The sequence below is a fragment of the Cibotium barometz genome, chromosome 15 (assembly GCF_041138505.1).
Source record: "Cibotium barometz isolate CiBa-2024 chromosome 15, ASM4113850v1, whole genome shotgun sequence".
NCBI lineage: Eukaryota > Viridiplantae > Streptophyta > Polypodiopsida > Cyatheales > Cibotiaceae > Cibotium > Cibotium barometz.
In genome coordinates, this window is record NC_141060.1 from 38,035,088 (window position 1) to 38,062,415 (window position 27,328).

General features: G+C 45.9%; 1 protein-coding gene across 2 annotated transcripts in view; it reads right to left on the reverse strand.

The window, feature by feature from the left end:
• Nucleotides 1-309: 309 nt before the first annotated feature.
• The window catches only part of LOC147631268 (transthyretin-like protein), a 41,753-nt gene continuing 14,734 nt past the window's right edge, over nucleotides 310-27,328 (reverse strand). The window contains exons 2-6 of one of the 2 annotated variants that reach the window (XM_086809613.1): nucleotides 12,969-13,057; nucleotides 12,719-12,776; nucleotides 8,060-8,161; nucleotides 1,249-1,372; nucleotides 310-1,076 (exon numbers count right to left, since the gene is read on the reverse strand). In XM_086809613.1, the coding sequence (XP_086665739.1) occupies nucleotides 571-1,076; nucleotides 1,249-1,372; nucleotides 8,060-8,161; nucleotides 12,719-12,776; nucleotides 12,969-13,057 (879 nt within the window). In that variant the 3' untranslated portion in view covers nucleotides 310-570. Of the gene's footprint in view, nucleotides 1,092-1,248; nucleotides 1,373-8,059; nucleotides 8,162-12,718; nucleotides 12,777-12,968; nucleotides 13,058-27,328 lie in introns of both variants that reach the window. The other variant, XM_086809612.1, reaches the window with a different exon arrangement.

Consider the following 27,328-nt stretch of genomic DNA (forward strand, 5'->3'; position numbering starts at 1 on the left):
GCTATGACCCACCCTAGTCACACAATACCACCTACCTTCAGGCAAGGGAAGACTTTTGTAAGGCAAGGGCACACAGAAAGCTGCCAAATTATGGAGTGCTATGCTTCCTTTCTATGTGGTGCACCTTCACTTTGGGTTGTTTGATGTTGAAAAAAGAGGTGGTGGGCATGCTGCATTGCTGCTGAAGGGCTTGTTCACAAACTAAATAGTGAAGATGGTTTAAGCTGACAAGTCTTAATGATGCCTTTCATGAAGAGTATTGATTAATCACACCTCAAGATTTACCTGATATTTGTCTACTTGCATAAATTTTGAGAGAGTAAGGTATTTTATTAGATATCGGGGTTTTAACCTGCCGCCACAGCTGGGGAACGTAGAGCAATAGCCACTCAGGCAACATTTGCAGTACAGCCTTTAAACAGATAGGGTAAATACATCCAGACTGCAGCAGTCTCCCTTTATTTTTGAATGTTGACTGTGGAAGGTTTCAGAGCAAGCAAATCTCACAATAATAAGGAACACATACTGGGCTCTCTTTGTCTGAGGGATGCTCAAATTATAAACATGAAACTAGCTTCCACGATAGGTGGTATAAGAGAAGGGAGACAAGAGGACTGGAACATGAAAATGCTCAGACATCTGAGTGGGCTTTATCTCAAAAACAACTGAAATATAAGGGTAAAAGCATCCTGGTACCTCACTCCTATCACTGCTGCTGCTTAACTTTAGCAAGTACTTCCCAGTATTGAATGTCAGTTTGTATCTCCCTGCAGTAACACTATTTGAGGGTGGCATCAACGGGCCAGAGCGACCATCGATATCAGTAACAGATGAGCCAATATTGGCCCACTCAGTAGATTCATCTCCTTTTGAGTAGCCTTTCCACATGTCAAGCACTACATCAATACCTGCACCAGGCCTTCCACGAGACACATCCAGGACATGGGTGGTGATAGGTGGACGTGCCGAAGAAAGCTGACTGGGCACGAGGCATGCAGATGAATCTAGAGATGAAATCGCTCTTTTGTCTGCATCTACCACACCAAGGTGCCCCCCAATCTGGCGGACCCGCCAATCTGCAGTCAAAGAGCCTGCCCAAGATCAAAGAAACATTTAACTGACACCAAGCAAGAATTAGAAACAACTATGAGAACCCATTCTATTGCAAATGCAGTAAACAAGGCAGTTGGCTGGAACTAATCTAAAGCTTGGAAATCAGAAAAATTATTATGCTCAAAGATGGTGCACCAGATGATAAGTTCTGCATTGATTCTCGTTCTGCAAAAAGCTTGCCTAGCCGTATTTCAGAAATTTTTTGTTGCTCGGCTGCAGCTACCTGAAGCTCGTCTATAGGTCTGCTAGAAAATCGATCCTGATAAAAACTAGCATTAATCTCTCTCTCTCTCTCTCTCTCTCTCTCTCTCTCTCTCTCTCTCTCTCTATGTATATATATATATATATATATATATATATATATATATATATATATATATATATATATATATATATACTGGCGTTCGACTACGTGAAGCCGTGCGAATGATTGATTGGGAGCTAGTAAGAAGGGATACTTAGATGTTCAACTACATGAAGCCGTGCAAATGATTCACAGACATTAATCACTTTTTTTTTCCAACAAGCTTTGGGCCCAAGATCCTCCCTGTTGCATGCACGGAAGCCTTGCTATACTTGATCCAGCCCTCAGCCTACTGATTAGAAACACTAATGCGAAAGCAATGAATAGACAGTAGAGAGAAAAGAGAGATGAACAGTATTTTCAGTATATTACTATGATACAAAAAGATGTATATGTCTGTACAACTTCCATGGCCTGTGGCCTTCCAAAAGAGGACTGAATTCTAGACCAGAAGACTGTCTAAGAACTGACTATGACCTGCCCCCAACTGGGATCAGATGATCTAATGACTGATTATGAATTGCTATTTATAGGCTCTGTGAATTACCCTTGCAAAAGGCCAACTGCTGTCAGCCAGCAGAAAACAGCACAAAATTCACAAAATATTATTCAATGCTGCTGAATGTGTCTGTCTGATGCTCCTGACTTGGCCAACTGATGGGCTGCCTATTGGGACTTCTACTGTACCTACTAGAGCCTCTGTTATGTACTGTAAACTGCTGCCTAATCAGGGATTAGCTATGGGATTAGCCATGTCCAAGGTTGTGCATGTGACATTCCCTCATGTTAAACTTGATGATGGGTTGGAAATATGTCATCCTTCCTCCCTAGACTACTGACTCTGTACTTTGACTACCTGACTTTTGACACTGACTGAAAACTCTGTCATTCCTCTGATTCTGGTTAGAGAACTGTGCATCTGTTCCACATTGTCTCCATGCCTGAAATCCCTTTCCCTTAACACAGCTATGGTCTCCTGCTGAGAATGATAATGCCTGATGCTCCACCTTTGGAACTGATGTGAGAGCCAATGGTATGCTCCTTTGAGCACACTGCTCCCATGGAATGCTTTCCTTTGGCTTTGCCTACTGCCAACCACCTCATAAATGCTACCCTTGCTACATTCTTCAACGGATCTGTGCACCTTTTCTTGGGACAACTGAGTGCTTAGATGGCTGAGCCTGAACACTCTGATACAATGTTGCATGCACGGAAGGCCTTGCTGTACTTGATCCAGCCCTAAGCCTACTGATTACGAACACTAATGTGAAAGCAATGAATAGACGACAGAAGAGAAAGATGAACTATATTTTCAGTATATTACTATGATACAGAAAGATGTATATGTCTGTACAACTTCGATGGCCTTTGGCCTTCCAAAAGAGGATTGAATTCTAGACCAAAAGATTGTCTAAGAACTGCCTATGACCTGCCCTCAACTGGGGATCAGATGATCTACTGCTATTTATAGGCTCTCGGAATCACCAGCCATGTTCACGGCTGTGCACGTGACACTCCCATAGTTAATCATTTTTTACCGCCCATAGGCACCCGCCTATAGGCGCTTTTTTATCGGCCCGTAGATGATGCCACCAAGGAAGCACCTTATGGGGTTTTGAATCCAAGACCTCTTGGTCCTTGGCAAACACCTTTACCACTTGAGCTATCACCTCATTGGCTCACAGGCATTAACCACTTATCATATCAAAGCCATAAGATTGTGATTCACACACATATATACACTCATAGGCACTAGATAAGTGACAGATAAATGACAGATGACACACTTATCCTTTCCACACCTAAGGGTGGGTTCACACACATATATACACTCATAGGGAGTGTCACATAGCTCCCAATCCTAACAAACCCCCCTTCGAAGCGAAGGTAGAGATGGTGGAGAAACCTTCAATAGTCATGGTGATTTGGACTCTGGACTGTACCACATGCTCAGAGGAGACACGGTGGCACCAACACCTAAACTCTCATGTCAAGCTTGATATAAGAGCTTGACCACTCATGATAGCCTACATTAGTCTACCCAAAAACAACCCCCCTTTGCTTTAAGCCGAGCCTTTGTGAACATGGCATTCTCTGGCTGGAATGCAGCTTTTTTTGTTATGTGAGGCAGCGGTCTTCATCTAGAAGGATGGCTATCATTTCATCATATGTCGTTTCTCGAGCCACTCTCAGTACAGTCAAGGTTTCGAAGTATTTTGAAACCCCTTCTATGCTGGATAGAAGCACTGCTTTTATATCATCTTTATCAACATTTCAATAAAGTAGAGGTGATGAATGCTACATTGGAAGAGGAAGCCAAGAGACGGGCACGTGCCTTACATGTATAGATAGGAATCAATGTTCCGCCCTCAGCCCCACACAGTGGGAGGTACCAAAGGATCTGGAGGAGTGGTAGTACTTTTCAGAGAGGAGCTTCGTGACAAAATACATGTGGTACATAGAGATGTAGATGCGAGGTACATGTGGGTCCGAGTATACAGAGAGGGGCTCCGCGAGCTATATCCGGCGGTATGCTACTTTCCCCCAGCCAACTCCAGGTTTGCACCATCAAGAGAGTCGCCCTATATGCCACTATATGATGATATCATGAGGTTTGCCAACATGGGGGACATATTAATATTGGGAGACTTTAATGCACGTACAAGCATAGAGCAGACAGAGTTGTATGATACTCATGAGGCTATGTACCGCGAGATCACGGCACAGGATGCAGGGTTGCAAAGATCAGCACAGGATTGAGATCATGGCACAGAATGCAGGGTTGCAAAGATCAGCACAGGATGAGGGGGAGATTACAAATTATGGCAAGCATTTTCTCACTCGGGAGTGCACATGGGTTGGTCACATACAATGGCCTATCGAGATCGCAGGGATCAAATGTTCACACATGCTGGAACTCTAAAGGAGGAGCGAGCATAGTGGGATCTCCGTCATTGATACCTGATGTGCAGAATTTCACGATTTCCAGTCAGCCCATCGGCATAGCAACCAATCATGCATACCTAAGTTTCACACTAGTAGGTAGATCCCCGAGAGATGGGCCAGCCACTCATCTACCTAGGTACCCGAGATATCAATTTACACGTGAGACAATTGGGGCTTACTCAGATGCAGTATCTGATGGCTTGTTTGCTTTAGACCCGCATAGCCCTCTGGACGAGTTTACAAGAGGATCGGCAGGTGAACTGCATGCATCCGCCTCATATGCATTTCCTTGCACTATGACACCCCCCCCCCCCCCCAAACGCCTTGTGCAGAGGAAGAAACGAGCCTACCTGGCTAAGTTAGAGGAGGAGATCTACCAACTCTTCTTGGGGAAGGACAGCAAGAGGGCATGGAAGATGTTTCAGAAGAGACAACTTGGTACTCCGATTACTGCACATGAGGCATGGCATGCTTATGCTAGAGAGCTGTATGATGCACAAGGACAGCCCCCCACCCCCCCTCCACTAGGAGCTAGACCGGCTAGCATCACCTTTTTTACTATGCGGATGGAGCTAGATGCGATAGACAGGTTACAGAATGGAAAGACACAAGATCATGATGGGCTAGTTGGAGAACACTTCTCATACGCGCGTGATACTTTGGCTCCGCTGATTGTACATGTGTTTAATCGTGGCATTTGTGAGGGTTTCCCGACAAGCTGGATAGAGCATACCATTGTAACACTCTTTAAGAGTGGGGACCCCATGGTACCAGGCAACTACAGGACGATCATGATTGGTCATTACTTGGCCAAACTATATGGCTCTATATTGGAGTCGGAGCTGAGCCGCTAGGCAGAGAGGCATGGTCACCAAGCACAGGGCCAGGCCGGCTTCAGGAGAGCATTTACTACCTTGGATCACATACTTACACTTCGGGCACTTATTGAAGAGGGCAAGGCACAAAAGAGAAGGATATATTGCTGCTTTGTGGACTTACGCAAAGCCTTTGATACCGTACCACATGCCAAGCTTATGCACAGATTGCAGGACATTGGGGTACCTGAGGATATGCAGTGGGTTATATATGCTTTGTATGAGTCTGTGACAGGCAAAGTCCGAGCTCCATGCAGACTATCCGATATGGTGACCAGCACGATAGGGGTGAAGCAGGGATGCCCGCTATCACCCACCCTCTTTGGGTTGCACATGGATGTGGTCTCCGATTACGTAGACAGATTGGGAGGCCCAAGGGCATGCCTGGCAGGGGTGTTGATACCCATCTTGTTATATGCAGATGATATTGTTCTAATCTCAGACTCTCCAAAGGGATTACAGAGACATTTGGATGAATTACAGGCATTCTGTGCAGATAGAGATCTGACAGTGAACCTTGGGAAAACCAAGGTTATGGTGTTTAACACCACACAAGCATGGGTAACGAGATCAAATTATCAGTTCACTTTCCGAGGGGAGCCGGTTGAGTACCTCATGTCATATGTCTATTTGCGAGTTACTTCCACACGACCGCGTTTCTTCTTGAAGAAGGCAGCAGAGCTAGATTAGCCCGAGGGCATGCAGCCTTGGGGGTACTTGAGAGACAGTGTGCACACATACAGTTTCAAGAGCTGCGCACCAAATTGTGGCTATTTGATACATTTGTCACACCGACCCTCCTGTACGGAGCTCCAATTTGGGGGCCCAACATACATCACAGATCTGAGAGAGGGACGGATGAGGGATGGAGACATATGGAGAGACCAGTGATTACGATGATTGCCCGCGTGATTCGGAGCAAATCATCGGTACCACATGAGATTGTTCGGGCTGAGTTGGGTGCCGCACCAGTAGTGACCGAGGCCCTATTCCAAGCAGTTACCTTTTTACAACGGCTATGGGAGCTCCCTCTACAGAGGTACTCCCAATTGGCATTGACCTCATCCATATAGTTGGTAGAGGATGGAGATACTCATTGCTGGTATGCTCAAATGAGATCATGGGTTGACCTACATGGTTTGCGGATAGAGGGACTCCCACCCTTTAAGCACAACTTGGATTGTCCATTTTTGGATCTCACCCGCTCAGAGAAGAACCGCTAATTAGGATGGATATTGTCAGAGTGGACACAAAGAGGACATGGACTAGTCCCCTTGGGGCCTTAGGCACGAAAATGGCTCATCACAAGAGCCATTTTCTGCACCTCTCACCATATGGTTTTATCACCCGCCCGGCATACATTGATGTACACCTATCACATGGGATACGTTGTGCCATTGGACAGATCCGGACCTCATCACACCAGCTGCGGATTGAGACACGGCGATATGTGCATCAGATCTCGGATGACTGCATTTGTCAACTATGCTACTGGGAGACAGAGCCAGAAGAGCACTACATTTGCCCATGTACAGTCTATTATGATGTCAAGGGAGGTATCACTACCTCTTCCAAGAGGGTTTTGGGCCGTTGCGTAGGGTCATGGAGTTTGAGGATTAGAGATGCCTGGGATTGTTCCTACTTGAGCTCAGGAGACACAGAGAGACCCTCCGGCAAACACGAGACCGAGCCATGATGTACCTAGACAGAGGATCCTGACAGATTTCTTCAGCACCAACACCAGCACCAGCACCAGCAGCCCAGCCCACACACCTCTTGATACCTCCTCCATCGGGCCATCAGGACACCAACCACGCTCCCAAGGAGTCACCATTGATAGAGCAATCGTCTTATGTCATGCTCGTCGGCCACGCCCACCAAGATCCCAACCACGGCATCCTCACCATCGCCAAATCAGAGTCAATATTGCTCAGTATCAGAGGCGCCTACCTCGCTTCTACGACCTCTCCATTCTAGACAACCCCATGGCGGAGATATTTGATCTAAGGAGAGGGCAGCACTTCAACTGATAAGCATACATGGATATACTTGATATACATTTTCCAGTACTTTCTACTCAGTATCATCTAGGAGTCTTACTTACAGTTCTTATAACTGTAAGATAGTCATTTTATTGTACTTTTCAGTTTCATTTGGTTGTTCTCTTTGATGAGACACCAACTTCAGATGTACTCTCAATTTTCTCTCATAGGCCATTATGGCCTCTTAGAGATGTTAATATATCATTTCATCTCTCTCTCTCTCTCTCTCTCTCTCTCTCTCTCTCTCTCTCTCGCATACACACACGTGCGCACATATTCATCTGAATGCCTAGATACATAGAGATGAGTATGTCACACAACTCAAAATATCCATAGGACATCCAAAAGTTTGGCACAACTTGTAATGCGTAGAAAACTTCTTTTCTTAATGTCAAAATGTGGCCTCTGTATAAACCTATCATTGATGCATACCCATGTTTTGTGGTTATAGCTTCCTGAGCTCAAGTGCTTGGCTATGACGTTAAAAAACTCATCTCATCTTTCTCATGATCAGAAAAAAAAAACCATTCATTACCAAACTTGCAGGCAGATTTGCTTTCTATACTTAAGACACTAAAAATTAAGTGTTAGAACTTAGTGCCTTCAGACTTGTGAGAATTTCGGAGCTGGATTTCCCAGCAGCACATATCAAAAATCTGAAGCCAAACTTTGACATTAAAAGACTCATCTCATCTTTCTTTTAAAAAAAACATTCATTAACAAACTTGCAGGCAGATTTGCTTTCTCTAGATAAGACAGTAAAAATTAATCGTTCGTGCCTTCAGACTTGTGAGTATTTCAGAGCTGGATTTCCCAGAAGCACATATCAAAAATGTGAAGCCAAACTTTGCCTCGTATTGCCGGTTCCACTCCGCAAGCTCCTGTGCAAACAAGCATGAGTCAAGAAAGAAAGAAGATAAGTGGGAGGTTGACGCTAAAAGGAAAAAGGAACAGCATCCAAAATGCATTCTGGTTTTTTTTTAATCTATGGTGTTTGATATGGAAGGGACACAAATCAAATGCCTTTTCTAAAAATTTTGAAACTAAAATAATTGAGGTGGTCAAAAATCCCCATAAAAATAAATTATGGGTCAATGCTTACAAGGGAAACTACCACAAGCCCAGAGCATTTACCACCATCACCGTGGGGAAGAGTAAAGATGCACGTAATCAGTATCTAAGGAATTGGTAAAGTTCTTGAAATATAATAAAAAAGAGCATTATGTTGAAGAGTGCAAGAAGCAAGAAATAACAAGAATGGCACTCATAACCAAAAAAGGCCAATAGTGGTGTAGATTATGATATCATGTTCCTATTCATCTAAAAGATGAAAGAGTAATGCAGCATAGTAGCACGTGGAGAGATTAGGATTATCAGAAATGGAGCATCCCAGCACATGACTAATCACAAAGACAAGTGTTCCATGGTTGTGCTCTCTACACAATTTCATGCTGGGAACCAGAAATCAGCCCTCTCCAACCCCTTTCTTGCTCACCATCGTGCTCCCGGACCCCTACACTTTGTGCTGCAGCCATTCTATTTGCGAACAACTTGTTGTTTGGTCTCTTTCCCAGTTGTACCAACCTCTGTACCTGTCGTACCAGCCTATGTATCTGCTGTATAAAGCTTCTGTACCAACCTGTGTATCTGCTGTGCCAGCTTCAGTACCTGGTGTGGCTGCCCGAAGTTGGATTTTAGGGATTGAAGACCCATGGTTCTTGGGGAAGATCGGTACCCACACGGGAAGAAGGGTTTAAACATATGCATGAGTATTTGGATCATGGATGGTTGTATGCGGATGACTCACCCCTTAGCAAAGGATATGTGTGAACATTGAAAGGGCTTTGAGTATAAACCTTATAGTCTAGGCCCTAAGGTCAAAATGTCTTCCATCCAAAAATATCTTAATTTTGAATTACCTCTCTCTAGACATTTTCTCTCTCAAGGCCAAAACAGGGTAAAGCAAGATCTTTTTCCATTTCTGAGGGGGGGGATGATTACAAGAGACTAAAGGGAAGGTTCTTACATCGGTACATCTCAAAAGCTGGGGGAGAGGAATCTTACACTGATTAAATTTTAATACGTTAAAAGGTGGCACTTTAAGGTGGAAAAGGTACAAAATCCATGGGAACTGTAACATGCAACTCATGATCGTGTAATGCACAGCAAGACCACAAGTCATGTGTATTTGAGTGGCAAGACGGAGCTCTGTGGAGGACTGCATGGCAGTATCGCTCACGAGGTCATAACCGGATGATGACACCGTCGTGGGCTGGCCACCAAAAGCATCCACATGCACCCCCAAAGATGCTTGTTGTTCCGCCACGAAGTAGAGAATGCAGAATTTTCAGAAATCAAGGAGTTAAAAGCTCGTGATGAGGATGTAGTAGGGATGCGCTCAGCTTGTAAAGGAAAAAGCACACTTTTTTGCAGAACAAGGATGCTCACAAGGTCGACCAACAGCCAGCCTTTTATACACAAGGGTCTGATTTGAGCATGTCCCAAAAAAAGCAAGTTTCCTCCAAAAGCATGTGCCTTCAAACATCGAGAAGAAGACCAACGCTTTTTTACCCACATATTTGGAGAAAAGCCAAGTATACTAGCACTTTTTAAAGTTATCCACCCTGTATATACACTCATGTGGACCTCTACTATACACAACACATGGTCAGGTCTCCGCCCCCATGTGTAGTAACAGCAGGCAGGGCTGTCCAGCAGCCAGAAAAAAACTCTACAGTTTATCGCCACCCCTACACCCTTTTGTAGTCACACATGTGATAGGGTCCCCCCCCCCCCCCCTTTCTCTCAGTCGACTGCTCATCCAAGGTAGCGCTGTTTACAGCTATATACAGAAAAAGCATACAGTGGAGTCCAAAAAGCATAAACTCCCATGCACAACCACAAGCACACAGGTTACAGCCTTCTGCATAACTCGACCAGCTCTCTGTATATTATAGACAACAGCCACAAAACCTCATGTGCATAAAAACAACCAAGACCTAGGGTTTCACCCTGGAGGACATGCGTACAAGGATTGTCAGGGAACAAACAACATACACAAACATGACAAAAGCTCTTTCTTTTTCCATTTATGTGCAATGATTTTAAGAACGGTCTACACACATCTTACCATAGCATCTTCCCCGTTCACCTCTGACTCTGCTCTGTCCTCCGCCCTAAGTGTCCCATACCACCAGGCCTTGAAAGACAAAAAGCAGCCCACAGATTAGAACCCAGAAGATTCGCACGATGGATTTTCCCCTCCTTCCAGAGTGTTAATTCCAATAGGTATGGCTCTGATACCAATGTCACACCCCCAAGCTATCAGACCTTGCGATAAGCATAAACAAAAAGGAAAACACATAGACTCAGGCATCTAGCTCACCGCCCAACCATAGAGCCATTCAGGCTCACCCTTGAGCACACGGGGCATCCAAGACATGGCTCCACATGCACAGTCCTTAGCGTCCCATACCACCAGTACACACCCATCAGATGTAAGCACGCAATAGTCTCAAAGCCTCAAGTCCAAGTCTGAGGAGCTCTCTCTCAAACTGACTCATACATTCACTTATATAGGCCTCCTATGAACTAAGAGCCAAATATAGCACATGTCTCATAAAAGCTACTAACCCCACAATAGATGCCTAAAACCCTAGGCTATGGTTAACCTAGCCTGAAGGTCTTAACCAAAATTAGCCTTGGGATGTAACATGTTGTATCATGCAATAAGATAGTAAGTTGGGCAGTGACAGTGGATAGATATATATATATAGAGAGAGAGAGAGAGAGATTAAGTGTCTACTAGAGACCCAATGGGCCTATGAGACCAAAGTGATACAATAATGTCCATGGCGTATCTCATCATGGAACAGAAAAATAAAATAGAAACAAAACAAAGCTATCTCCCTAGGGTGATACAAAATTGTCCATGGAATCTCAGCATGGAATACCAGGAACATGGAACATGCAAGGAGCATCAGCCCCCAATAGATAGTATACCACTCTCCAAAATATCAAGCATGCGGCTAATGAGTATGGCCGAGAGCTATATTAAACGTCTCCTAAAGACCCACTGGGTCTATGAGACCACAAAGAGAAAGAGAGAGAGAGCACATTGGGTCCCAAAACCCACTAAAGGGCCCCCACCTTGCAGTGTATTTTCTTATATTATGAAGTTGAGATAAGAACATTCTAGCTCTTTGACTTTGACCCTCTGATGTCTCCTTACTTCCTCATTGGCTTTGGCATATGCGACATCTATACTGTCAACTGTCATTCTAGTTGCTCCCACTGTATGCTTGTCAAAACAACATGCCTCCTCTATGACATTGAAATCTCTATTGCTTTTGGTCTCATGTGAAGTTGAGTATTGTTGTCTTGGCTTTGGATGCTCCTGCTTATGCCTTGGATCCAATCCCCAAAGGAGATGAGATCACTGAACGGGGAGTAGAGCGGGCTATTTATAGGGAACTCTTTACACCAATCGACTAGCCTTTTACAAGCCCTTTAAAATGTCATAAATGTTAAGTGGGTAGCTTAATAAAGGTGTGAATCCTTATTAAAAAGGCGTTAAAAAACAGCCTGTAGCTGACTGGCTTTTGTTAATGGGGTTCATTGCACTCTTAGTTGCCGAGTGGTGTGTTGCCTCTATCATGGGCTTTTGCTAGTGTGGATAGAGGTCTTAGAGCATGTGCTGGCTTTTGTTAATGGGGTTCATTGCACTCTTAGTTGCCGAGTGGTGTGTTGCCTCTATCATGGGCTTTTGCTAGTGTGGATAGAAAAAAATGTAAAGCATTTACTCTGATACATGTCGTGTATTGATGGGATGCTGCCAGGGACAGTTGCGTAATTAGGGAGGCTATAGGGATTAATCAATGTTTGGGATGGCCATTGTGAGTTAGAAAGGCCTAATAGCATACCCAAAAGAATTAACTAAAGATGAAGGTGAAGGCCCAAAGGGGTCGAGCCTTAACGAAGCAATTGGCCACATGGTAAACATTGGGCAAGGCAGAGAACCGTCTAGCACGTGTAGAAGCCACAAATTGTGGAAATGCCCAGTTAAGACTTTGCAAGGAAAGAGTTGTGCAAGAAAGAGACATGCTCTAAGACCTCTTTCTAGAAGTGCATCAAATGCTCCAAGATTTGATCGCAGAGGTGATTATCAAATTAGATGCATGCTTCTGGATACTAGTTTTTTCTTTCAAAAAATGTTAAAGTACCTGCTAGCACTTGCGCGTGTTGTTTCAATTCATTTCATTGGCTCTTTTACGCAATTCACAGTCACTTCATTTTTTTCTTGTTTTTTTTCCAACTAAATGTCAACTTTGACTCACTATTGAGTCATTAAAAAATTAACCCAAAGGAACTAACACAAGGAACAAAATTCCCATAGCATTATAACAAGGACAAAAACATCCAAGATTTAAAGAATGTACCTGCATTACTGTATCATTGGCACTCTGAAGTGCCACTGATTGCTCCCCCTTACTCCACCTGCAACAACAAACGTTGATGAAAATTGTGGAGAGAAAGGCAAACTTGACCCAAAAAAATGATAAAAACACCCCAAAAAAGGTAAGAAAAACACTGGTGCAACAAGTTCATCTTTTCTATACCAAAAGCTTGAGGGGTTTTGATATATATGTCATGCCACAAAAACAATAGCAAAGGCAAAAGAGACAATACTCTGCAGTTGGTGCCTCCCTTTTCAAAGCCTCCACGTCGCCAATTCGAGGATGGGCAGCAAATGCTTCCAACCAACCAGGGATATCCACCTGCTTTGAAATGCATGATCCAGCAAGCAAAACAGATCCTCATTAAGACATAAACCACCAAAAAGAACCAAAGATGCACCAACGAAAGAAGGGGTTTTGATCATCTCACCTGGGATTGTTAGCTAAGCTTAGATTGTTTATTGAGTTTTATCATATACAATAATCAAATCCACGTGAATATGCATGCAAGCGTCATGTTGCCCTAGTGGCACATGGGAGCTCCCTAAGACAAGGTCAACTAAAGGTCATTACTGACCCAAAAATTTTATTATTATCCTAATGTGCATGCAAGAATGTGCATTCTGATTTTTTATTCCCCACACCCCTTGAGAAGTTGTCCTCATGATATGTAGTCCTTGCAGGGTCTGCCCAAACAGCCAGACTAAATCAAAATAGCAAATGATAGGAAATATTCCTGCCATTGTATTAGTAGATTGGTTAAGTCAAGGATCCACATGCAAATATCTTGGTGAGCTGGAGCTCCCCCCCTCACGCTAGCCTGTCGCCTCCCCCCTTCGCCCTCTTGCGTAGCCTATGTGGCCCCCACCCTGCCCTTCCGCCTCCTACCTGCTTTCTCCTGAGCCCCAGCCTGCCCTGGCACCTTCCTGCCCACCTGCCCTCCTGCGCACCCCTGCCAACTTCACATCAGCCGACGTCCACCTTCAGCCCTCCTGTCGTCTTCCACCTTCCCCCACCTGCTCTCCTTCACGCCCTGTCTCCTTCGCCCATCTCTGCTTCTTTCTTCTGCCCGTCACCCTTCTGAAGCTTTCTGCATGTGCCCAGATAGACCGTCCTTCACCTATCCGCCTTTCCACCGTTCCCCTGTCCCTCGCTACCTTGATCTCACACCCTATCCTCCCCCACCCCTTCCTCTTCAGGTGCCACCGTTTTGGTTTCTGTTCTTTCAGCAAGTGTCAGCTTACTATGGTCTCCAGAGGACTCCATGGCAGCCACTCCATCATCCCCGACCGAGGCTGCCGCCCCTTGCTTATTCTCCGAAGAGGACATCCAGCTCTTGACATTGACAGCCTCCTCCCTTGTGGCCTCTTCATTGGTTTGCAAGCTTGTGGGGGAACCACCCAACACGTGGTCAGATTTGGGATTTGTTCCAAGCAGCCCTCATTGGTGAGCCCGGCAAAATCACCAATATTCATTTTCTTCAGCATGGCTACACCCAAGTAAAGTTTGACTCTCCCACAATGGTTGAGAGGGGCAGCTTTGCCTCAGGACAGATGTGATTACTCTCTGTTCAAACCCACGCCTAAGACTCTTCAGGTGGAGGGGAATTCCGCCTCCCATCACTCTTAGTTATGCGGACTGTCTCACGGAACATTCACCGTTTGGGAGGACCGCAGTGCTTGCAAAGGCACGTGGTCTTGGGAGAGGAGCTTCATAGAGCCGTAGTTGGTGGGCTCTCTGACATCCTGCGGGAAGATTCTTCAAGGTAGGAGTCACACCTTTTGGTCCTATGCCTTTGCCCCCCCCAAAACCCAAGGTGGGTTATGCATTTCCATCAGCGAGCAGCTTACCTACAATGGTCGACTCAGGCACCATTGTCATTGGGAGAGCTCAGTGGGTGATCATCAGGATTGGAGAGATAAGAGTGGGCTTTTTCAACATATACGCGCCGAATGCCAAAATACAGTTTGTCAATCCCTCCCACAACGGATTTCTAGGGCATGGCTCGTGATTTCAACATGCTAGAGTCGACAAAGGACAAACTCGAAGGTGGCATGGCTACAGTTTTAGGTAGAGAGTACTCGGCCTTGGGAGGAGTTGATTCTAGCTTTGAGGGGTCGTGACCCTTGGCATTTACCATAGTTCAGACGCAGCCTCGGGAGTTTGTGCTTCTCGAGATCTGACAAGAGGGAGACTCCTAGAGGCAAGAAACATTTGAGCACCCAAATCCCAGACAACCTCATTCAGGACTCCAAGATATGCAGCAAGATAGAGGAGATTTGGGAGAGTCTAGATTTTCAATCTAGTTCAGCCTTAGGAGCCTTGGGCGCAGGCCTTGGAGAGATCAGCAACTTATTACACAATGCAGCATAGAGAAAATTGGTTGGCTTCCACACGAGCAAGAGAGAAGCGTCCGTCGAAGCCTAGTCTCCGTGCAACGGCTTCAAGAGAGTACCCTATATAGCCCGTAGATTGAGGCCCAGTTGGTTACCGCCCGTACAGAGCTTAGTTCCATTGAGAAGCAGAGAGTGGAGTACAGATACCATGCTAGATGAATAAAAACAAAGAATAGGGCTGGAAACAATACCATGACAATTGTATAAGGCTTAAGCTGAAAGTCTCGAGAAATTGCTCATCCCCAAACTGTAGAAAGTTGGAAACTAGTCCTGGAAAATGCCTAAGTGGTCCCACGAGTTGGAATAGGTGCTAATATCATTGGCACCGCAACGAACAAGAGGAGGAGTTCATCAACAGAAACCCTAATCCTAGTCGCTGAAAACAAGCTGTACTGGGATGAAGTTGTCATTTATGTGCCAAAATAGGCTGTCCCAGAGTCTAGAACTGGAGATAGACTGGTCTTATAGATGTACGGATGCTGATGTGGCAGTCCGTACAGTGTCTGTACAGTCCGTACGAGCAAGGCGGCGGTACACCATGATTTGCAACTATGGATCCATCTTGGCCTCACAACCTGTGGATACCATCCCTCTGCTTGTGTGGGCCTGCTATCTCAAAGAAATCTCCGGTGACCCTATCTCCTGCCTGGGTCCAAAAGGGGTCTTCATGTTCAAAGTGTTGTGCATACTCTCTGTGTGAGAGTGTTGGTTGGGCTCTTGATACACTTGCATACAGTGTATTTCCATTAGAATTTTGGTTATCATGGCACGAGATGCAATGAAGAGTATGGTCCTTTGTCTGAAGATGGTACCAATTACTCCTTGTGGAGTTTTATGCTACATAACGAGTATGGTACTTTGTTCGAAGAGATGGTACCAGCATTTCATGCTATGTAACATGTTGGTTGCCAAAGGCCTCCACGATTTTGGTTGTCATGGCACAAGATGCAACGGAGAGAGTGGTACTTTGTCTGAAGATGGTACCAATTACTCCTTGTGGAGTTTTTCGCTACGTAACATGTTGGCTGCCAAAGGCCTTTGGGACATAGTCTCAGGTGATGATGCAAGGCATGTGGCTATACAGCCAACTACTCCTTAGAGAGGTGCAGCTGCTGCAGCACCTGTCTACCGCATAGCAGAGGCAATAGGATACCACAGATGCTCAAGCAATATCTGTTAATGCTTTCTCCGTCTCGGGAGGACAATAACACTGCTTATCAGGTCTTGTGTGATAGCAACGAATGCCTAGGACACCTTGGAAAGGATGTATTAAGTCAGAAATGAAGTAGGGTTATGTATTTGAGAAGGCAACTAGACATTCTGTCAATGGATGAAGGTGATTCCATGACAAATCATCTCATTGAAGTCGAGGATTTGAGAGAACACTCGTGTTTATGTGCTAGGGTTTGAGAGTAAAGTGCAACGGAATCAACACACATAACAAACACGAGTAATTTTTGTATTATGTACAAGAAATAGTTTACAACTGAATCTTGAAAGTGTCAACTACAACCCTATGACCTACTGAATTCTCCTCACTAGCACTTCACCTACAAAGAAACACTCTGTGAAGTCCAACAATGAGAAATCCAGATGATTATGACAATTTTGCTATGCACATATATATATAGCACATACCAGTGTTGGTCCACCTATTTTACTAATGTCGACCAACTTGCCACATGTTAGGGCTTGCCACGTGAAATTGGAGACTGCCCACCTAGCCACACCACCTACCCAACCTCTGCCCAAGGCTAGTCAACCTATACTATAGGTGAGGTGTGTCACATTCTCCCCCATCTACCCTCACATGCACGGTGTCCATATAAAGTGCCCTTTATCCAAGCAAAGTTCACCAAGGTATCTAAGATTCCAAACACTGCAAGACCACTTTGCGTCCAGTGCTGCGAAGGTTCACATTCCATCCTTGCTGCAACAGCACAAAGACTTGCAAAGAAACCTATGGATGACCAACTCTTGTCAGATCCAACACTTTCCGTTTGTCCAACCGTTCATTAATAAACATTGCAGGCCGTTGAGTGTCCTCCGGTAGCTCACGGAAAGCACACTCTGAAGAAAGGCCTAGCAACACTCCGCTACCCACACTCCAGCCACTAATAATGCATCAACTCAAATGGATCACAATACATACTTGCACCACCTCTAATGCACCCTGAAGAAATAAAGCAAAGCCAAGAACAAGACTCCCTAGAAGCACACCAAATCTGTATCCATCGGTATTGCTTGGCTCTTGTATGTCAAAGGCCACCATCTCCCTGTGGAACAAACTCAAGTAATACCTTTGCCGCCGATACACGGAAGGAAAAACTCTGGCTGCTATCGATACAGTCTCCAAGAAACATGTGCACTATGAAGACACAGCCGTTGGCATATCTTCCTAAGGTGAAGACAAATCTAGTGATATGTACTCTTGTGGTGCCGCCATGACACCCAAACACTAAGTAAACTCCATCCAATGCAAACAGCAGGTGAGAAGAGTCCTATAATCCTCGAAACTAAAGCAACTGCCATTGAGGCAAAAGATACTCCAGCTAGGGTAAACGTCAACTGTGAAGACTCTCCCTCAAAGACCTAGCCGGAAACTTCCTTTTTTCGAACATGTAGCATGATGCAATGACCCGAGAAATGAAAAAGCTAAGACGCGCACACACATGCATCTCCTTCACACTCATCCTCCAGTTCTAAAGAAGATGCCTCCTCAATTGCTCCTTCGGTTCTGAAGAAGCTACCTCAGACTGCTCCTCCAAGGTCCTTGGACGATCCTTCACGATGAAGTCGGTGGAGTCACACTTGAAACATTGACTGGCCAGCCGCTTGGCTTGGAACTCCTCTCAAGGAAAACTCATCAGCGACAATACCCAAATAGAACTATTGTTATCCTCCATGGCCTTCTGTAGAAACCTACTACTAGACTTTCTGTTGAATCCCAGACTTGGGACTTCCCACGTCTCGAGGGTATTCACCCTACATACCACCCACATTCGAGAGATCACAGGGATGGAGTACACGCACATCTGCACGCAAGGACGGTTTCAAACCATCCACGAAACACTCAACCTGTGGAATCTTATGGGCTGCTTCTACCTCAGGTTTTGGGCAACAAGTTCACAGCTAAATTACCATAAGCCTCGTCATCCACACACATCTCTTGTATACTTCGTGTATGGACTTGGACATATAGCTTGGACATGGAACTTGAACATGGAGCTTGGACATGGAACATAGAGCTTGGACATGGGACTTGAACATGGAGTTTGGACATAGAGCTTGGACATGGAACATAGAGCTTAGACATGGAGCTTGGACTTTGGACTTGGATCTAGATCTTGTGGGTCATCCTTGTGGTGTGCTCGACAACAGAGAACTTGTGCCTCGACATTGACATCGACTTGGATATCCTACATCGGCATATCTGTTATTCTTATTAAATTTGATTCTATGCATAGAAAGATGCATAAAGGAATTTTTTATTACAAAAGTGTTAAGGGGGTGGGGCTTGTTCCCTGCTCAATGTGGTGTACTATGTAAGATCCCTATTCCCTTCTCTCTCTCCCCTCTCTCTCTATATATCATTATCTATTGCACAAGTGGATGAGTCTGTCACTGCACACCCCATTGGCTTACAGATTTCAAGCCAGGACCAATACAACAAATGAATACAATTTCATACAAAAGTGTCGATGTCGAGGTCGGGCCGAGATCGATGTCGAGGCACAAGATAACTGATGTCGAGCTCACCACGAGGATGACCCAAAAGAGTCTTACACTAGGACTGACCATGTTAGCTATAGGGGCTGGTCACCCCTCACATATGTTTTCCCATTTTAGGGAGTCTTGGGCTTTTTTCCTAGTCGTGGAGGATCTTTTCCCTAGTCGGTTGCGTTCATGTGGGCATAAATATAGCTGGCTTGCCTCCCTCATTCTTCACTACTTACTTAGCATTGTTTGCTACAATCCCTCACATACGAGGTTTTCTCCCCTCTTGCTCGGAACATGTATTCCATTGGATGATGATATTGAGAGCACGTTCTCACCTGTGTTTCCTCTCCGTCTCTCTCTCTCTCACTCTCTCCTGTGTTTCCACTTTCCCTTCTTCCATTGCACATTCTATCATGATATGCGCCGGTGACAATGTTGGATGCTCCCTCCTCTCCCTCTTGCGTTTTTTTCTCAGAGTTGTTGCTGGTCGCCTGCCTCTTCCAGGCGTCTTCTCCATTGCAGCTATTGGTCATCCTTTACACGTTTTGATCCCTAAGATTCACCTGTTTTCTGCTCAATTTTCAGGGCAGCAGCACCTAGAGTGCTGCATTTTTCTACAACAGTTTTCAAATTCATCTTCCCCTGTAGTGCAGGCAGCCTGTTGTGTGCAGGACAACAACCACACATGTGCTACGTTTTCTTCTCCTACAAGTTTTCTGATGCTATTTGCTGATCTGAGGCTTGGTGGTACCATATATCTTCTGTTTTTCTAGATTCAACCCGTTCTACAGCCGCTTTTACCTCTGCATTTTCAGAATTCCATCCCTTGTTGCTGCGTTTTTTTTTTTACAGATCTTGCTCGTAGCTCTCCCTTCATCTGGGCTTCATCTGTTGGAACCGAAGGTAACTTCTCTTCAGCGTTTTTTTCCTCATAGGAGGTGTGGACACTGGTTGGCCGGAATTTTCAGGTTTGTAGCCCTTGTTTGGCTGCGTTTTCTTCTCCAATGGACACAGATCACTTGCAAAGGGAGCCTTGTTTGGATTGTGGCTTTGGAGGCAATTTGGTACTTGAGGAGGATACTGAATTTTTTATACTCAGAGGGGACCCATCTCTAGCTACTTCACTTGAGGATCAGTTTCAAGAGCTGTTTTGTATCTGTGGAGACTTTCTTCTGTGATAGGAGTTTACAGATTTTGAAGGAAACTGTACGCTAAGCTAGCGTGCTACGCCAGCATGCCACGTGGTTGTGTACAAGCCTGTCCATAGTCTCGGTGCGGCCTACTCCAAGCCTATATAGCCTGCTAATCAATGTTGTATTGTCTGTTCGACGGTCTATCTAGTCTTGTTTGGCCTGGTCCACTACTTACAGCCCTATAGTCCACCTTGTATTCGCTCTTTATGTGTGTGTATGTGTTCCTCCCAAATAACCTTCGTATAACACTACTCTTATGAGTAAGTGTGTATACATGGGAACGGGTTATATCACGCTTTACAAAATATTAAAGTTCAAGTCATAGAAACATGGGACGGGGAACGGGAACGGGAACGGGGATGGGGACGGGGACGGGGAACGGGACGGGGACGGGGCAAAAGGCCGTCCCGGGGACGGTGGAAAAAACGGCAATCTGAAAACGATTGTTTTTTTGCAATTTTTTTTAACACACTTGATTTACACTTAGAAACCAAGACATTAAGCACAAAATTGCACCAAAAAGAGGAGAAATGCATAGTCGTATTAGCAAAAAACTATAATGGATGGCGTGATAAACAAAAGTGAGTGTACAATCTAAACAAAAATGCCAAATGGCATAATGAAAGGCCCAAGGAGGGTGTACACTCAAGGCAAAATGACTAAGTGCCAAGATACAAGATTGCTAGCAAAAAAGTGGAGCAAGAGTCGAGACTCGAGACTCTAGACTCAAGAGACTAGGCAAGAGGCTGAAAAGGGTGAAGATCAATCGTGACCTCCTCAGTGAAGTCCTCCATAGGCTGGTCCTCAAGTGGAGGGGCAGGGGGAGGTGGGGGGGACAATGCCTCGGGCACAACCTCAAGCTCCTCTAAAATCTCGGCCCTCTGCTGATCAGAGAGATGTGGGTCCTGCTGTGCCTGCTCCCATTCGATGAAAGGATCTACCTTCTTTGTCAAGCCCTTGCAAAGCATTCGCAAGTTGGCACTGACAAATACCAAATCATTTGCACGCTATACACCAAGGCGGTTCCTCTTCTTAGAGGCAATGTGGCTATAAACTGTCCAGAGTTGCTCTAGGCAACTGCTACTGCAAGCATGCGAGAGTACGCGCACAGCAAATTCCTACAACTTTGGAGTTTCCGCACCATAATCCTCCCACCAAAGTGCAGACCCTACCTTGAAGCGGTCCGCCTGTGCATCTGCCAAACCAAAAGCCCCCCGCTTCTCTCTATAAATCTGCAATTGGTCCTTGATTGTGCGACGATCCTCCTCACTAGTGTAAAGGCGATCCAAGGTTTGTCGAAGGCCTTTGCTCACCTCTTTGTCCTTGTGTTGCCCTTTGTCTTGAAACTCAAGATCAACAATGTAGGCAGCAGCATGGAGGGGAGAGTGGTAGGCTTGCCACCTTTTCAAACATAGGGATTTGACCTGTTTATAGTGAGGCTTGACTTTGAACATTGCTTTTAGCTTCTTTGTCATGCGATCCATTGCCTCGTACACTTTGCCAATGCATGGTTGAGTGGAATCCACTACCCTAAGGAGATCAATAATCGGTTGCACCATCTCCACAAGCGCCTTGGCCTCCTCCCACCATGCCGCATCGTCCGCCCTTTCCCTACAAAATTTGCCGACCGTCGTGGAAGCCTCTGAAGTGCGTGCAAACTCATCACTGAGGAAGAGTCCCCTCAATGCCCCGCTACATGTACACAAGCGGCCTAGCATGAGAAAGTTGAATGCAAACCTCGTCTCGGAATACTTAAGAAGAGAGGGGCTTGACTTCTTGGAAAACTCGTGTTGCCCCCTTTGATGGTTGAGGACAAAGGTCACTATTTTGTTGGCACCCTCAATGACAGGTGCAACCCAATCCAAGGCCCCTATGTCTTTGATAAGGTTGTTGAGGCAATGGGCCATGCAAAAGCACACGGTGATGCGAGGATAAGTTGCTTGGAGAATTGTCCCCGCCGCCCTATTTGCCGGTTCTCCATCCGCACATATGGCAATGACATCCTCCGCCTCCACCGTCTCTAGTGTTGTTGCCCACTCCGCAGCAAGTATCTCAGCACTCTTCCCCGTCCTGGAAGCATCATGGGAGTCGACAAAGTATGTCTCCCCTCGTGAGTAGGCAACAACTCCATGGATGGAGCGCTTTCTAGTGTCACTCCACCCATCAACGACGAGGGTAACACCATTTTCAGCCCATTGCTCTTTCATGTGGTTGGCCGCCACCTCCACGCTTGCCTTCTCCTTCTCAAGGAGAGGTGCGGATGGTCTCCGAAGAGGGGGGAACATAAGAGGGTCCATACTCCGCTATCAATTTGCACATGGCCCGAAAGTATGGAGATCTATCCAAAACACCATATGCAAAACACAAACAAAATTCAGATTTTTACCATCATTTAGTCTTTTAAGTTTTAGTCTTTAGAGCATGATGTTTGAATAGTACATGAGCATAGTGCCAAGGACTTACCGTGCCGCCCGAAATGCTATGTGGTCATGAAAGAAGAATCGTGCCACCGCCATGTCCACCTCCTCTTTCAATTGAGGGTTCCAATTCTCATCAAGAGTACTTTGGCGTCCCCGGGAAGCGGATGCCTCTCTTGATGAACGAGGTACATGCGGCATTGATGTCCTCACAAAGGATGTGGGGTCGACGGCCACTTGAGAATTGCGTTTTGCCAACTCGGCCGCCTCATAAACCACAAGCTTTTCAAGGAGCTCCTTCTTCTTCTCGGCCGAAACCTCCTTGCAAAATTGCACTTCGTTGCCGGGCTCATGCAAGAAGTGAGCACGCACTTTGTGGGCACCGCCGGTTCGCTTGTAGCCGCAAAGCTTACATACCCATGGTCTTGAACCACCCCCTTGACCGTATTGCAAGCACTCTACCTCATTCCACCAACTCCATCGATGTACGGCGGGCCTCCTCCTTCATGATGGAGCGGGTGTTGAAGTGGTGGAGGCGGCGACGGCGGCGGACCCGGGTTGAGGAGAGGAAGGGGTTTGAGAAGAGGATGCCATAGTGATAGAGTAGAGCTTGAGATGGATGGTAGAGCTTGAGAAAGAGTCAAGACGGAGAATCGGGATGGAGATGTTGGAGAAGGAGAGCTTGGACAATGGAGAGGGTGAGCTTGGAGAGGGAGAGCTTGGATGTTGGAGAAGGAGAGCTAGAAGAGGGTGAGCTTGGAGAGGGAGAGCTTGGATGTTGGAGAAGGAGAGCTTGGAGAGGGTGAGCTTGGAGAGGTTGGAGAGGGTGAGCTTGGAGAAGGAGAGCTTGGAGAGGGAGAGCTTGAGCCTTGGGTCTTGGAGAGGGAGAGCTTGGAGAGGAGAGGGCTTGAGGAGAGCATGGAGATAGAGGTCTCTTATATAGAAGAAGAGGGGAGACATGTGGGAGAGAGAGACTCAAGGAAGAAGCCTTGGAGCCTTGGAGGAGTGGCGCAAGGGAAAGGGCCAGGACAGATAGCCGTTGGTGCCCCGCCAACGGTCAAAAACTGCCGCCAACGGTCTGTTTGACCGTCCCCGTACGGACAGGGAACGCCGTTCCCGGAACGCGTTCCCGGCGTCCCCACATTGCCGTCCGGAAGTCATCCCGCCGTCCCGCGGACGTCCCGCCCCCGTCCCACGTGTTCCCCGTCCCTAGGGTCCGTTCCCCCCGTCCCATGTCACTATGGTTCAAGTCTATGCTTAATAAACTAAGGCTTTCCAAAATAAATCAAAATGTGCACAAGCTAGCACATGTATATACAAAGCTTGTTTACAAAAATATGTACCAAGTAATAATTATGTGCGAATTCTCCTCAATCTTCGGAATCCTCTTCACCTATAAAATAACCAACAATAAATTGGTAAACAAATATTTCATAAGTATACAAACCATAACTACACACATGTTTTCCAGGCGTAAGTAACCCAAGAATCTGTCAAAATGCGCAGCGGAAATGAAAGACAACTGTTGTAAAGAGCAAAATGCAAAATAGAGAGAGAGAGAGAGAGAGAGAGAGAGAGAGAGAGAGAGAGAAGCTGTAGAAACTCTACTCTATACACAAGATCCGATACACAATGTACAAAAGGTGTGGGGGGCAGGCCACCTATATATATGGCCCTGGGGTGCTAGTCAGCCAGCCCAAAACACGCCGACAACAGCCAATATGTCCACAACTCCCTAGAAAGGCAAGTCGGCCAAATCAATACAATCGGCCAGCACTGGAAACAGCCGACAGCAACACATCCAGTCGGCAAATAGAGTCGGCCAGCACATGACAGCCTCCCATGACCCAGAAAAATGAAAAAAATACATGAAAAAATAGAGAAAATGGAGATACACCTAACTAGGCGGACACAACCACAACTGAGGCCCTCGTGTGTAATGTACAGACAGGAGATGACTCCTAACACCCCCTCTCAGCTCCAGGATGTGGAACCAACCCCAGAGAGCTGGAGTGTTGATGGAGCAAAGCCTGAGATAGAGACTTCGTGAAGAAGTCCGCCGCATTGTCCTTCGTCGAACAATAAACAAGCAAGATGTCAGCAGCCAAAATCTTCTCACGAACAAAGTGATAATGTATCTCTATGTGCTTGGTTCAGGCATGGAAGACCGGGTTTCGAGCAATAGCGATACAGCTCTGGTTATCGCACTGGATGATCGTGGGCTCCTTCTGTGGAAACCCAGTCTCGCCAAGCAACCTCCGCAGCCACACAACCTCGCAAGCAGCACCACAAGCAACCCGGTACTCTGCCTCTGTAGACGACAAGGCAATAGTTGGCTGCCTCTTGCTGCTCCATGAAATAGCTCCTAAACCGAAGAGGTTCAAGGCTGTAAAACAACCCTTAACCTGACGGTTGCCACATGGACTTCGTCTTGTGGATCAATAATGTAACATGCAGAAGCTTCGGGGTCAAATCAGTAACTTCAATGCTCAGAATTCAACAATCTTTCACAACGAAAATAACGCACAAAACTGAAGTAGATGTGTAGAAAAATAGAGAGAGAGAGAGAGAGAGAGAGAGAGAGAGAGAGAGAGGGAAGAGGACATAGTATTGGGTCCCGAATACCCTCTGTAGGGCCCCCAACACGAATGGTGTATTTGCTTTGTTAGAATGATGCAAATCAAAAAATAAAGACTAAACCTTGACCTGTTTGGCTGAGATAAATCTTTGCCCTTGACCTTCAACTTTCACCCTTACGTTAGCTTCTCCCTTGGCTGTCCAGCTGTCCGGGCCCTTGAGATGCCTCAACACTTTGTGAAATATGAGATGATGGAATCGTTTCTTGGCTGGAGTATTTATACTTCCAAAAGCTTCTAGTCGGCTAGCACCTAAAACTCCCACGACTTGTGTAAATGATATTTAATGCTCTTTATGTATTCGTTTTCACACAGACAGCTGCTAGCTTTCCATCGCTTCTGTCCAACCATCGATCTGGGGCTATAAAGCCTGCGCATGCTACCCATCGGGCTAGCCCACAGTCTAGCCTAGCCTTTCGCCGATTGGGCTGCCCAAGCCTGCCATGCTGGCCGACAGGCTGGCCGACTTGCTGTCCAGGCCCCCTTAGGACTGGCCGACAGCATGTTGGCCCAAGCATGGGCCTCTTGGCCCCCTCTAGGATGGCCTCCAAACCTTTCCATGATATATTCAAGGAGTCTTACCTTCTTTTCTGGGGGAGCCATAAGGGCTTCCCCCTCTTCTATATGCAACCTAAATGCACCTACACAGAAGTCTGCAAACCAAATACACAGAACATCTAACATCATTCCAGAGGGAGACTCACAACGCGGACTAGCACTGCATCATGTGCAAGACAATGCACACCTGAACTCGGACGCATAAAGTGGAACCCTGGCTAACTCGTCCCGGATTGAGGTCACATGGGACCAGTTTCCACTCCAGGTCCTGCACCTTCTTGTTTAGATATGTCCATGTGGCATCCAAGTGCGGGATGCACATGACATCCCCTTCTGCTTAACTTGAAGGAAGCTGCATAGCCTCCCAATAGTCCATCAATAAAGCTAGATAGTTGTAGAAGAACTCTTTGTCAAGCCATACCGCTTCGTGGGTCCTTCAGTCCTAAAACTTTGTGAGGAACTGTCTTTTTCTTCGGCCTAAGCCATGCTTGAAGTGGTGCAGAAGGATCTGTTCTGGAACCATCACTTCAGCTTCATCAATGATATTGTGATATGCAGCGGAAGTCTTTGTATTGGTTGATCCTGTCACACAATATGCTCACACCGTCTTCTGTATCCTGAGTTTCGTGAGTTTAGCAATCCATTTCATTTACTTCAAACTTTAAAGAGATGAGAGAGAGATATGAACACTGTACACCAGATTGGGTCCCGAATTACCCACTGAAGGGCCCCCTATCCCGATAACGAGATAGTATTTGCTTTATTACTTTTAGAGAGAATGACTTTGGACTGTAGATAAGCCAAACGCAAGATCTCGGAGGATCGGAGTATGGCTGATCTGTACACTGCTGTAGAAACACCTCAATGACTTGATCTTGAGCCTATGCACTCCTCCCAAGGGCATGAGGAAGGGCTGCACACCTGAGGCTCAAAGAAGAAGAAGGTGGACTGTTCTACACACTGTTAGAATGCTGAAAACACATATGAATGCTGTGTTACCTTCACCAGATGACTGCTGAATGTGTTGATGATGCAGAGAATGCTGGATACTGATGCAAACAGCAGATTCAGGGCTGGAAACTGCTGTGGACTGAATCTTCAGGGCTGGAAACTGCTGTGGACTGAAACACTGAAGAGTAGGGGTGCTGAGGAGCTGAAACGCAGACCTGTAGGGCTGCTGGACTGCAAAACACAGGTATCTGGAGCTGCTGGACAGAAACGCAGCACTGCTGCACTGCTGAATCAGAAAACGCAGGAGAAAACAGGCTGTTTGCTACTGGTTTTCAGGCGTGGAACTGAGCTGAGTCTGGGGGACTGTAAGGGACTGAATCAGGGCTGCTTTGGTGCTGAAAACAGGCTGATTAGAGGCTGAGGACAAGCACCTAGGGCTGGACTGAAGCTATGGTTCTCAAGGGCTGGAGAAGAAAGCTTATGGGCACTAGGGCATGGATTAGTCTTATGCTGAGAGCAAGAGAGAGAGGAGAGCTCTTAGCACAATGAAGACTGAATGAGCAAAAGAGGCTCTAGGCAAGCCTATTTATACTAACTGGAGGTTGGTCATTAATATTTATAAATGCCCAATAATGCAAATAATGATAAATAAATACTAATAAATATGGGAAAAATACCAGATAAATCCCAGTAAATTCCCTAAGGCTTTGGGGATGTTCTA